Below are 14,174 nucleotides of genomic sequence, written 5' to 3'. Positions count from 1 at the left end.
CCCTTAGGAGTAGATTTAGATCCTTCTAAACCCTTTCCCCTTTAATTTCAGTCCATTCTAGATCAGTTCATTTGAAGCAGAAGTATCGCAGAATTGCCATATCCGATGATGAAGTTCCAACCACAACAAAGAAGTGAAAGAACGATCCAAACATAAGTCCCCTTGGATTACCAACAATCACATCAGCCAACTAAGTCACGTCCATCGCGAAAAGGAACCTTGGAGTCGATTGTTTGAACACACGACAATCTTAGCATACAATCATACTTTGATCAAGAGAGAGTGAAGTGACCGTTAGACAACTTTATTTTGTGTTAGACGCTGTCATAAAAAACACGTCAACATGCGGTTGCAATTTCTTCATTCGATATGTTGAAATTGCAATATATCAATTGCAAGTACACATTAATTTGTAGAAGCCTTATACACTAATCTCATTGACTATTGTGGAAACCATGATCACAGTCATTATAGACAAGAATTGATATATTGAAAGAGAAAATTCATGGTTTTATAGCAAAAACATGTGAAAAATGCATTTTAACCAGCATTTTACTTGAGTCAACATTTTTACCCGCTTTTTTTTTTGTCTATAAAAATGTGAGAGCTAAACTTGTGAAAACTCACCCAGAAAAAAAAAAATAGAGTACTCAGCAATTCGGAGAGTACTCACAGAGTTTGCAAACTATGGTTTGGACTACTTTTAATTGGTGTGTTGTTCATGCTGAATAATTAGTTTCTTGCGGTGTGACAGTGAACCTCATGTTTAGTAATGAAAGACCCTTTTGACAGTTAGAATGGCTTCTTTAAACTTTATTGCTATTGTTATCTGCTTCTCTCCTTTGCTTAACGGTCGACTTAGTTAAAACTTAATTGAAATAATAATTTTAATGTAGAGGTGGTTGTTGACAAAAGTATGACAACATAGTAACACTAGAGATTTTGTATTTTTTTTAACGTTTTTAAAAAACTGTTTGTTAAGTGACCCTTGTCAGGGATGTCTGTCTTCCCGCAGCACATCTCAACTTCTGAGCCTGTATTTCAGGGGTTTTGAAAGTTAGGGGATTAGCCAATCCATGTCATGGCCATCCCTGTATACTTGAAATTTGCAAGGGGACAGGGATGTTGAGGAAATCCCTGGATATTTCTGCATTGGTTGTGCCAAGAAAGATTTATGAAGCACTTGACGATCCAAAAGCTTTGTCAATCCATAAGGAAACAGTGCTGTCCAAATGTCTGAGTTTTCGTCTTCACTTGTAATAACATGGCTAAGAAGTGCTTTTTTGTGATTTGTACTTTGTAGATCCCTTTATTTTGCGGTTATTCTTTATATGATATCTTCTTAATTACAAACTTTTTAACTTACCACATGGCATATTGTTCCATGCTTTTGATTTATTTCCATGTCAATACATCTTTTCTTATGCCACTGCAGAATGCTGCTTTTGCAATCACTTCAAATTCCTTGTCTTATAAATTTTCTGATTCAATTGGTGCTGTTGCTATACAAATGTTGGGCCACACAAGCATAAATTTAGTTGTTTCTTTCTCTGATTGATCTGCCACTGGAAATTTTGGTAGAAAGCTATATGCCACAATGCTTTATTTGTTTCGAGCTTGTATTTAAACTTTTATGTTTGAAGCTCTCAAAGACGCATACATAATCTTACTCCCACAAGGGTCTTTTCAAGAAAGTGATAACATATGCTTGCCCGTCCTCCATAAAATTCAAAATTCTAAGAGCTTCAATGTGGACTTGGAGGCTGGCCATAGCAGCTTGGTATGTATTGATGGTAGCTATATGGCGTCTTATTAAGTGCCTTTCATATTCTTCATCTAGGAGAATTGCCTATTCTCAATTTTCTCTTCAATACCAGTGGTTTAGGAAAGGGCTTCTTGATCTTAAGAATTGATGCTACAACTGTTTTATCCGTTGCTTTAGGTTTTCTTCAGATTAAGCTTTTTTGTTCTTTCACTGCTGTATCGAAATATTACTCATTGCTTAAAGAGGTCTCCTAATTGTGAGAATTTGTGGATGATGAAAGACAAATCTTTAGATAAAAGTTCTCTCTACATTCTTTGCAATTTGAATTCTTATACATGAAATTCCTGACTACGAATGCTGGTTACTTTGTATCTTGCTGCTTAGCTAAGCATGTGCTGTGCCAGTGCAGTGGATATTTGCCTTTTTGGGAATTTATCTGTTCTGAACATGGCACACTTTTTGCCGGACCACTTCACTGGAAGCATTTTATTTTTGGGGACGTACTGAGGTTATTTGGACATCCATTTGTCTTTGCTACCTTTAGCAATAATCTTTAAAAGTTTCTACTGAAAAAGAGTTGTGAATCTTGCAATCAAAGTATATGCCATTCATTTGGCAGCTTGTATGGAGCTTTGTAGAAAAGATATTGATAACCTGAATGGGTATTATTATCACTGGAAATGACTTCAAGGTGTGGCACCTTGCTATTTAAAGCCAAGCCTCCAGATGAAGGGCTGTTTCCCTGTCTGAAATATGCTTTCAGATGTTCAAGACTAATCCTATCCCACTCTTAACATTCACTAAGGAAATGGGGAGAGAAGATAACTGAAAATAAAAATGTGGTGATGCACCAAAGGTAGGGCAGAACTTTGACCTGTTTCAAAGAAGTTAAGAACACAAGATTGCCATTATATCTCTACACACAACCTCTAATTTCTCAAACATTCACGTAAGTATTTTGCATGAAGGCAAATAAGTTTAATCACAGCAACAATAGATTCACCAAAACCACAACCATTAAGATGAACTGTTGAAAGCACAACATACAACCTGCAAATAAATGATTTGTTTCTGCACAGAAGTATAAAGGTTGGACAGCAATACGAGGGGCAAAATACTGTCCACAGACAAAGATCAACCGCCGAAAAGTAATACACAATGTGACAGAAGTAGAACAATGGAGAAATATAAAACTAAGTTTTATTCAAATCTATGTCAAAACTGTTACAGGTCTTTGTGTTACAGAATTCTCTTGAAAATCAGAGATAATGCTAATGCTCTCTTTACAGAGCATATCTTGTTAAGTAACATTTTTTGAGAGCATCTAGGAGACGTGGCTTTCATGGAAATAAATGTTTTAACTACCTAATGCTAGGTCAAATGTTCCCTCTTTTGCTCTTTGAAAACATCCAACAAACTCTTCAACATGGCATGGAGATGATACTGGTTGACTCCTTCAGCTCAAAGGTATAAAGATGTTCCTTATAAGGCTCAACAACTGATTCCAATCTCCTGGATAGGTGGATGAAGATGAAATGCTGCAATAAGTGCCCCTGCTGGTCATTATCCTCTCATACTGGTCTTGCATGTTTTTTTTGTCTTCTTACAACTGTCTTGTCTCTTTGAGGGCACAGAATAGGAGTCTTCCTTCATTTATGACTTTTGACCAATTCACTCCAACCTACTTGTTGATTGTAATTAGGGATGGCGGATTCCAATTGCCTTGGGCAACATTGTAATCCGTACAAGGGGGCCAGCCCCTTCCCCAACGTGTAGGGCTGGGCCCTATACCTCACAGCATCAAATAAAGACCCCACACTACAACTCCACGCTACAAACAAGCTAACATGCCAACATGTATAGGGCCAACCCTATCCTAATGCCTTTCGGTTAAATAAATTAAAGTTCGTTAATTTATCAAGCAAGCCGACATGATTAAGATTATTGCTCCCCATATAAATAAACATCAACTTCACATTATCATTTACTCATTCAGTTTTATCATTCCATGCGAAATACATGTGCCTGCCTAATGCAAACTTAAAGGAGCAATATTACATCTGCTATCACAGCGAATTACCTCTGCTATATCAGCGAACTACATCTGCTAGTTAAGGTGCGATATCATCAATGAGGAGAGCGAACTGAGGGCTAAGGTTGCATTCCATCAAGTGCAGACTTCATATGCAAATATTGAAGACCTAGGGTTTGGACTTGATTGCTGTTAGAAGGGTAAAGGGGGCAGATGTGACAATTTGATGCTTGTGAAAGTGCAGTCTTGTGGAAGACATTATTAGTCTTAAGTGCAATCACCTTCAAGTACTTGAGATAAGTGTTTTAACCTTCATATGAATACAATCCATAATCAGATCTGAGGATCTTTTCTGGCTGGGTTTTTCCTCCTAGAAGGTTTTCCCAGGGTAATCGTGTCTTGTTCTTATTTTGTTCTTTTCTTGGTTATGCTTAAATCTGGAAAACTATAAACCATTCATTTAATCAATTTAGTTAGTAATTAAATTCTGATTTTCTGAGTTTACATTAATCTGAAAGTGTTAAAATCAACATGGTATCAGAGCTATAGGATAGATCAACTTTCAGTTTTCAGAATTCAGTACTCCTTTATTTCCAGATTGTTGTCTCATTTTCAGGTCAGGTTAATGGGGCTCAAAGTTGAAGATAGGCTTGATGGAAATATCAATTTTGCTGCATGGAAGGTTCGAATCATGTTGGCCCTAGAAGAAGAAGATCTTCTCCACTTCATAGAAGCGAAAGAGCTAACTGAACCTACGGATGCTGCTGAGCTAAAACAATTCAAAAAGGATGCTGTCAAAGCCAAAAAACTTCTCATTGATTCAATTAAAGAACACCTTGTCACCTCCATTGCCTCATTTATTACTGCAAGGGAAATGTTCAGTCATCTACAAGGTACCTATGAAATTAACAGTTTCAGTAGGGCAATTACTTTAAGACAACAACTACTTAATATCAAAATGTCAAAAGAAGATTTTGTTATTTCCTATATTATGAGAATTTCGGAACTAAAGAATCAGCTAGGTACAATTGGACATAACATGGAAGACAAGGACCTTGTCATGATTGCCCTAAATGGTTTACCACACTCATGGGAGTTATTTATTCAAACCATAAGTGGTAGAACTGAGTTACCTACCCTTGATCACCTTAAGAATGATTGCATCCAAGAATAATCTCGCCTTATCACAAGAGGGCAAACCAAAAGTCCTCATGTAGATCACCAACACATGCTTGCTGCCCAATGCAAGAAAGGTGGAAATTGGAAGAAGCATTATCCAAAGAGAAATAGGGAATTCAGACCATCTAGTCTCCAGCACTCTTGGAAGAAACCAAGAGATATCTCTCGTGTTCGATGTTTCAGATGTAACAAATTTGGTCACTATGCTAAAGAATGTCAGAAAAACCCTACTCAAAGAGAAGCCAACCTAAATGAAGTCTCAGAACAAAATGATGACTTCTTATTCATCTCTGCCCTGTCAAGCAGCATACCTACAGATAGTAATACGTGGCTGATTGACAGTGGTGCTTCCAGACACATCACAGGCCACCGTGAACATCTTTCAGACTTAGTAGAAAAGGATACCTACCTCCACGTGGTAATTGGTGATGATGCTCGATATTCGGTGAGAGGTTCTGGCACTACTTTAAATTTAGACTTTGGTATTTCACTTCACCTTAGTGACATCTTGTTTGTTCCTGGAATTAAAAGAAACTTAATTTTCATTTCTGCTCTAGAAGATAAAGGTTATCAAATTGCATTTTCTGAGGGAAAAGTACTTGCTTGGCCTAAGAAATCTAGTTTTAAGTCTGCTCGTGTAATTGGTAATAGATATGATAGTCTTTATAAGCTCTCTACTAACCCTGTTCAAGCCCTCATTAATGAGGCTCCCGAAACCTGTGAGCTATGGCATCGAAGACTTGGACATTTACATTATCAAGCACTTCCCTCTCTTGAAAAATTAGTCAAAGGTATGCCTAGTCAAATTCATGATAATACTTGCAAAGGTTGTGCTGTAGGTAAAAATGTAAGAGTCCTTTTCATAAAAGTGAAAATAGAGCCAAAGATAAACTAGAACTCGTTCACTCTGATTTATGTGGTCCTATGTCTATAGCATCTCCTAGTGGATTTCTTTATTACGTAATCTTCATAGATGATTTCTCTAGGAAAACTTGGATCTACTTCTTGAAATCTAAAGAATCTGATGAAGTCTTAAGTAAATTTAAAGAGTTTAAGGCATTAACTGAAAACTTCTCTGGTAAAAGAATTAAATGTTTAAGATCTGACAATGGAGGTGAGTACACCTCCGATAGCTTTTATGATTTTTGTGTTGAGTCAAGAATTAAGAGGGAAGAATAGAACTATTGTTGAGGCTGCAAAGGCTATGATTCATGATCAAGATTTGCAGACCTTTCTATGGGCTGAGGCTTCTAGAACAGCGGTATATATTCAGAATAGATGTCCTCACCATGTTCTAAAGAACACGACCCCTGAAGAAGCTTTCACAGGATCCAAATCAGACATCAGTCACCTCATAATTTTTGGAAGTCCTGTTTATGTTCATGTGCCCAAAGAAATGCGAACCAAGTTGGAACCCTTCGGGAAGAAAGGCATGCTAGTCGGATACAGTGAATCCTCCAAGGCCTTCAGGATCTATATCCCTGGTCAAAGGTATGTTGAGGTAAGTAGGGATGTTACTTTTGAAGAAGATATTGCTTTTAAGAAATCAAAAGGTTCTTCTATTATTGATGAAGCTAATGACAATCAAGATATGAATGTTGATACTAACCCTGAGATTCAGAGGGAGCCTGTTGAACCTCCACCTCAAGAAGAACATAATGATCCACCAGAGCCTATGAATTCCACTGACATTCCTAGTGACATTGTTGTTACCAAAAAGAGGCCACTTTGGGTAAGAAACACCATTCAAGAAGTCGAAAGATTTGCTGCTCCCAGTGGCACCTTCCGTGAAACCAAGAGACCTCAAGTATTTTCCAACTATATTGCATTGATGAACAATCTCATTGAATCTGAACCTTGCAATGTTGAAGAAGCCTTGAACCATCATGCTTGGAAGCTTGCTATGGATGAAGAGTATCAGTCAATCATCAAGAATGATGTTTGGGATATTGTGCCCAGACCTAAAGGTAAATCTGTTGTTTCCTCTAAATGGCTATTTAAAATTAAACATAATGTGGATGGTAGTATTGAAAAATATAAAGCTAGATTTGTAGCTCGTGGTTTTTCTCAAAAGGAAGGCATAAACTATGAAAAAACATTTGCTCTCGTTGCTAGATATACTTCTATTAGAACTATAATAGCTATTGTTGCTGCTAGAGGTTGGAAGCTACATCAGATAGATGTTAAGACTGCCTTCCTTAATGGTGTCATTGAGGAAGAAGTCTATATTGAACAACCTGAGGGTTATGAGATCCAGGATAGAATAACCCATGTGTGCAGATTGAAGAAAACTCTGTATGGCCTCAAACAGGCTCCTCGTGCTTGGTATGAAAGAATTGATAAATACTTGTTGAGTTCAGGTTTTTGTAAAAATGATGCTGACTCTAACATCTACTTTAAGTTATCCAATAATGAAATGCTAATTCTAGTTCTATATGTGGATGATTTATTTCTCACCGGTAAAGATGAACTTATCATTAGATGTAAGAAAGAACTAGTTTCAGAATTTGAAACGAAAGACTTAGGTCTAATGCATTATTTTCTAGGTCTAGAAGTATGGCAAAGATCTAATGAAATTTTTTTAAGTCAAGAGAAGTATACTATTGATATTTTGAAAAGATTTAGAATGATGGATTGTAAACCTATGTCTACTCCTATGGAATCTAACTTAAAGAAGTTAAGTGTTTCTACAACTAACTCTGATTTTGCAGATCCATCAGAGTACAGGCAGTTGATTGGATCACTGATGTATCTAGTTAACACTAGACTAGACATTTGCTTTGCAGTGAATGCTCTCAGCCAGTTCATGAGCATGCCCAAATATGTTCATCTTGTTGCAGCCAAGCATATCCTAAGATACCTGCGAGGCACAGTTGGTTATGGGCTAAAGTATCCACTTAACACTTCAATAACCTTGGAAGGTTATTCAGATGCAGATTGGGCTGGAAGCGTCAAAGACAGGAAAAACACTTCCGCCATTTGTTTCAGCTTAGGATTCGCAGTGATCTCTTGGGCTTGCAGAAAACAATCCTCAGTGGCACTAAGTACTGCTAAAGCTGAGTATATTGCAGCAACTATATCCTCTAGAGAAGTAGTATGGCTTCGTAAGCTTCTTGCTGGGTTGTTTGGCCAACCTTGGGATCCTACAGTTATTCATTGTGATAATCAAAGTTGTATCAAAATGTCTATCAATCCAGTGTTTCATGACAGGTCAAAACATGTGGAAACTCATTATCACTTCATTCGAGATATGGTGCAAAGAGGCGCCATTCAGCTGAAGTATGTCAGCACTGATGAGCAGGTTGCTGATATTCTTACCAAGCCTCTGTCCAAAGTGAAGTTTGTGTACTTTAGGGACAGACTCGGTATTGTGGAAAATGAAATCTTGATTGAGAGGAAGTCTCAATCTTAGTGATACATTATGTTGTATCAAACCACCCTCTGCGGGCAATGTAAGGTGGTATTGTAATCTTCTCAGGGAGAAGAGTAACTGTTAACCATCCTCTGCAGACAATGTAAGATGGTAGAAAAGATCCTCTCCACCCTCTGCGAGCAATGTAAGGTGGATCCAGTCTATTCTTGTGTGCGAGCTAGAAGATTATATTATGTAGTTCCATTATATGCTTGTGTGCAAGATGGAAGACTACAATATTCTGATTATGTAATCCATTCTTTGCTTGTATGCAAGATGGAAGATTATGGTTATGTTTCTCTTCCCTAATTAAGAGGGAGTGTTGATTGTAATTAGGGATGTCGGATTCCAATTGCCTTGGGCAACATTGGAATCCGTCCAAGGGGGCCAACCCCTTCCCCAATGTGTAGGGCTGGGCCCTATACCTCACGGCATCAAATAAAGACCCCACTCTACAACTCCATGCTACAAACAAGCTAACATGCCAACATGTATAGGGCCAACCCTATCCTAATGCCTTTCGGTTAAATAAATTAAAGTTCATTAATTTATCAAGCAAGCCGACATGATTAAGATTATTGCTCCCCATATAAATAAACATCAACTTCATATTATCATTTACTCATTCAGTTTTATCATTCCATGCGAACTACATGTGCCTGCCTAATGCGAACTTAAAGGAGCAATATTACATCTGCTATCACAGCGAATTACCTCTGGTATATCAGCAAACTACATCTGCTAGTTAAGGTGCGGAATTCATCAATGAGGAGAGCGAACTGAGGGCTAAGGTTGCAGTCCATCAAGTGCAGACATCATATGCAAATATTGCAGACCTAGGGTTTGGACTTGATTGCTGTTAGAAGGGTTAAAGGGGGCAGATGTGACAAATTGATGCTTGTGAAAGTGCAGTCTTGTGGAAGACATTATCAGTCCTAAGTGCAATCACCTTCAAGTATTTGAGATAAGTGTTCCTTCATATGAATACAATCCATAATCAGATTTGAGGATCTTTTCTGGCTGGGTTTTTCCTTCTAGGAGGTTTTCCCAGGGTAATCGCATCTTGTTCTTATTTTGTTCTATTCTTGGTTATGCTTAAATTTGGAAAACTATAAACCATTCATTTAATCAATTTAGTTAGTAATTAAATTCTGATTTTCTGAGTTTACATTAATTTGAAAGTGTTAAAATCAACACTACTCGCTTCTTCCTCTTGCAATCTTCTGTGCATGCTAATAGCATACTGGTCTCACAGTGATCAAAATGATAATGGAAAGGTATGTCAGGTCTACATCTGTTCATTCAAGACTTAATAGGTCTCCCTTACTATCCCTTAAAAGACTTTAAAAATTTGGTGAACCTTGGCTTGAAAACTTCCTCAGATCACTCTGTAGACCCCAAAATGCTTCTCAAAATCTCCATCTCATTATTATTATGTATGAAAGACAAGGTTGGTTCACCTATCTAAGCAAAACTTACATGTATTCACATCCTTCTAAACTAGGTGATGATTTGTTATTCTAATAGAACCCATAGCTGAAGGGATGTGAGAGACAGATCCAGCATAAAGAGAATTCTCTTAAAACTTCCCCACTCATTTGATTGAGACTGTTGCATTTGATATTCCCCTTGGCATCCACTTCCTAATCCCACATTATCCTTAGCACTCAGCTCACAACTGCTATCTTGTAAGAGTCTTTCATGGTCATATTTCATTTGGCCTTTAACAGGCTTGGAGGTTTCACAGTCCTATCACCTTCTTAGAGCCATGTATGGCATGAATACCCTGTAATGACAATCCCTTACATGCTTTCGCATAGGTAATTGCATTCACTTAGAGTATACAGATATTTTTAGTGCTTGCATACCTTCATAAAGCCTCATACTTCCTGTAAACTGTCAATAAGCATGGTTATTCTTATTTATGAAGCATGATTGTAAACCCTCAAGGTAGAGATGGCTTTGCAAATTTGTTGATAGCAGGGCCTTCTTACTTGTAGACCTTGTTTTATTGAACAGGTGTTCATCAAAATATGCGGACTCCATAGAATTTCTGTTTTCTTCCTTCACTGCTTGTGCTGCCTCTTTAATTCATCTGCCACTTTAGAAATGACCTTCGCCACATCTTCAAAACAACACATGATTGTTGGCATTCTTGATAGATTTGTAACAAACCCATATATGCCTTGCAATTGACCTCTTGTGATCTCATCTGTAGGTGTAATTCCCCCATTGTGCCATTTTTCAATCCATTCAGAATTACCTCCTGTAAGTATTGATTTGGACAAACATAGTTCTTTGCTCTCATTAAGTTTTGGATTTTGAGCTGTTCTAAGATGGTTGAAATTGGTTCCTATGAAAAATTAAAAGTTCTTTCCTTAGGCCTATTAGCATGTGTTATAACCTTGCCATCCTGCAGAACAAAACCAGGCGTATTTGACTTCATGGAGTGGAGAAGACACTGTAGCAGAACATAAGCTGGAAGCCACATATTGAGTATTCTGCTGTTATAATGCTTCCAGTCTTTCAGATCTTCATCCATAATTACACCAGCTTGGTACAGAACTTTACCTGACTCCTCACAGGCCTCAAAGATATTATTCTATATCTGTACTGCTTTCTATTCCTGCCAAGCATCACTGAATGAATATGCAAGTTGTGGAGGATGTTTCTGAACCTTGGAAGTTGGAATACCTGGAATACGATTATTGGCAGCATCAGAGGCACTTTCCTTGCAGTATTTAGGTCTTGGAAAGCAAGTTCCTTCTCGCATGTACATAAAGTCATTGGTGTATTCATCAAACAATGTTATTGCAGCCACAATGTAGGCTAATCCTTGATGAATAGAATTTTCCTGATAAACAATGGTAAATGCTTAGATGTCAAGGAAAAATCTTGATAGAATTGCCCCCAAGACTCTGAATGCAACTGTCAAAGGCCAGAGTATGATAGTGAGGCTAGCAAATGGAACTCAAGCAGTCTTCAAAAAGGGTTCTGTCCTTCCAATAAGATCTGTTAGTAACTGTTTCCATTTCTTAAATAATATGAAGGGGAATTCGTAAACTGCTATTACTGTAATTGTAGGTACATCTATTATGATACCAAGTAGCCCCACCAATATACACCCTGGTATCTGTGACAAATGTTACACTTAATATCCAAAGGCTTGCTGCTTGGTGGATGGTCATGAATCTCAATGAGAGTAGGAAAATAAAATGATAGCCCACATCTGCAAAGTCTTGTACTATTGTACAGCTTCCCAGAGCTGTGCTCCATGTCCCATTAACAAAGCACTGTTTAAAATTTTCACTTTTCCCTTCACCAACTGCTGCAAATGTTGCCATCAATGGTGAACAGATCCCATATCTTATACCAACAACATTCTTCCAACGCTGCCAATTACCGGCCACAAAATAGTGGCACTGGAACATTGAAAGAAACTTCAAAAATGGTCCCAGTAGCTCGGTTCTGTTTAGCAATGCAGTAATAAGTCCAGATTAAGTGTACAGGCCACATTCCCACAATAATTGCTTTCCGATTCCAATAGTAGTAAGTGCTAATAGACTCAATGATTGCTCCTGTGCATGATATTGCATGAATGTGTGTACTGCATCTTCAGACACCTGTTGTCCATGCCTCCATGAGCTGGGACACCTACCATGTTAACCTAACAGGTTGTCTTGATCCAAGCAAAACCCTAAACCTTCGTGAGAGTTAAACAAACATAGACTCCTTGTTTCAAAATAAGACTCCCTCCATGAGGTGCACATGGTTTTAGGAGTCTTAAGGTTCTCAAAAAGTGAATACACTTCAACATTTAAAAAAAACATCCTTGTGATACTATTTAAGCCCAAAGACTAAAATACTCTGCCTTCACTATTTTACCAGGCGGCCTTTTGTCCTCTTTTCTAGCAATTGGTAGTGCATAACACTCGTTTCATGACAATTCAGTATGCATACTTTCAAGATATAAAAATAAAGAAAATTAACCCCACAAAAGGATGTAGTTTGAATGTGACTAAAAATAAAACTCATGCATAATATATTTATTGTTTTCTGTCTTGGTAGAAAGATAAATATTTCTGTAGTCAATTTATATATGAGTAACTATAATTTCAATTAAACCCTGCTATTCCTGATATGATATTCAGATGGAAGTGCTGTTCTGAGTGCTCTGTTGTGGTGCTTATCAATATTAAGATTCTGATTTTTTTGCAGGATTTTGCCTTACCATGTTGTGGCAGACTACGAAATTGAAGATGATGATAGACTATTGGATTCCGACACAACAGGTCAGGTGTTGTCACGTTTTCAACTTTGGGAGCAGAACCTACTTACCAAAGTTGGTGAACTTAATGTTGCATTTGAGAGGCAAATTCACACTTACAACACCCTGTTAAGGAGGAGAGCTCAAGGAGATATGAGATCAGAGGAAAGGCTAATGGTAGAGCAAATCCTACTTCATGATGAGAGGCAAAAGCTGATGGAGACCAGGGCAGAAATAGAATCTAGAGAGAAAGCAGGAAGAGAAGCAGCAGAAGCAAAACGGAGGATAGCTATAGCCGAACAACAGGCACGGGCTGAAGCACAAGCACAAGCACATGCAGAAGCATTGGCCAGGGCAGAGGCAGCGAGAGTAGAGGCAGCTAGAGTGGAAGCTCTTGCGAAAGCAAGAGCTGAAGAGCAACATGCTGTGCATGAGCCGTCTATGCATGAGCAAGGTGTAAACATGGATGAAATTTTGCATAACTGGGGTCCTCTCCAGAGGGAAGATGATGCTGAACCCTCTGAGGACTTCTTGAATGATGATCATGATCAAGAGGCAGGTGATGATAGAGGCTTTCAAAATATGGAAGTGGCATCAGGAAACGGAGTGCATGATGACTGGAGAGAAGTGGGAGAGCTTGATTTGAACATGAGGTGATAATCAATTAATAGGGGAAATGATTGTGTAATTACAAGTCAAGGATTTCACTTGGCACTATAAGTAGATTGCAAGACATATAATCAATTAAAAAAATTCCACAATCAAAGCTGTCAGAGAAGTAGCAGCTAGAACAATATGCAGACAGCAAGTATTAAATGAAATTTAAATCATTCTACTTAATCAATGAAAGATCATATTTTGTGATTTTTATCTGCAAATGCCAATCCAATGCAGGTGAGAAACATTAATGCTCACAAATTTGTACGACTATCTTGCAACAAATAAATATTTGGCAAAATGTTGGATTTTCAGTAATTAGATAATTGGAATCTGATCTTCAACAATCTGTAACTCACTCTGCCAGGATTTTATGACCATAAATGCTGCCTTAAGGGGACAATACTTGCACATTCTTTCATTGGAATATTTGTCTTCATTAAATGATTGGCACTAGATTATAGTCCTATTGTTTTCCAATACTATTACTAGGGCTCAACAAGTCTGTACTAGTCACCCTAGTTTAACAGTCAAAATAAATCATTTACAGAGCTAAACATTTGGTGGTTATCATGTAAAGAGACATTACTGGTGTCAGCAAAATCCTAACCATTGAAAACTTTTATGTGGTGGACCGAAGCTTTCTAACAGTATGCTGTGGACGTGTCGTTTTCACCCCTTGTACCCACATGTTTGACTATCTCGCTAGCTGCTTAAGAACACACAAGTGGCTATAAAATGAAAATTCTGGGTGATGTCCTATTTAGATATTCAGAAAGTTCCCTATAATCTTGATGTTGCTAAATACTACTGTGTAACCGCTAGAAAAATATTATTTAGTTAAATAAAAGATATTCAAGTT

The 14,174-nt window shown here is 37.7% G+C and overlaps 1 protein-coding gene across 1 annotated transcript in view; it reads left to right on the top strand.

Annotated features, from left to right (window-relative positions):
• The window catches only part of LOC131027993 (uncharacterized), a 41,053-nt gene extending 27,326 nt beyond the window's left edge, over positions 1 to 13,727 (top strand). Inside the window, exon 2 of the mRNA XM_057958103.2 lies at positions 12,607 to 13,727. Coding sequence (XP_057814086.1) covers positions 12,607 to 13,312 — 706 coding nt within the window. The 3' untranslated portion in view covers positions 13,313 to 13,727. The remainder of the gene's footprint in view (positions 1 to 12,606) is intronic.
• The last annotated feature ends 447 nt before the right edge of the window (positions 13,728 to 14,174 follow it).

This window comes from Cryptomeria japonica, chromosome 5, assembly GCF_030272615.1.
Source record: "Cryptomeria japonica chromosome 5, Sugi_1.0, whole genome shotgun sequence".
NCBI classification, from domain to species: domain Eukaryota; kingdom Viridiplantae; phylum Streptophyta; class Pinopsida; order Cupressales; family Cupressaceae; genus Cryptomeria; species Cryptomeria japonica.
Note: the sequence above shows the minus strand (reverse complement) of the source record. Positions and strands in the feature narration are given on the sequence as shown.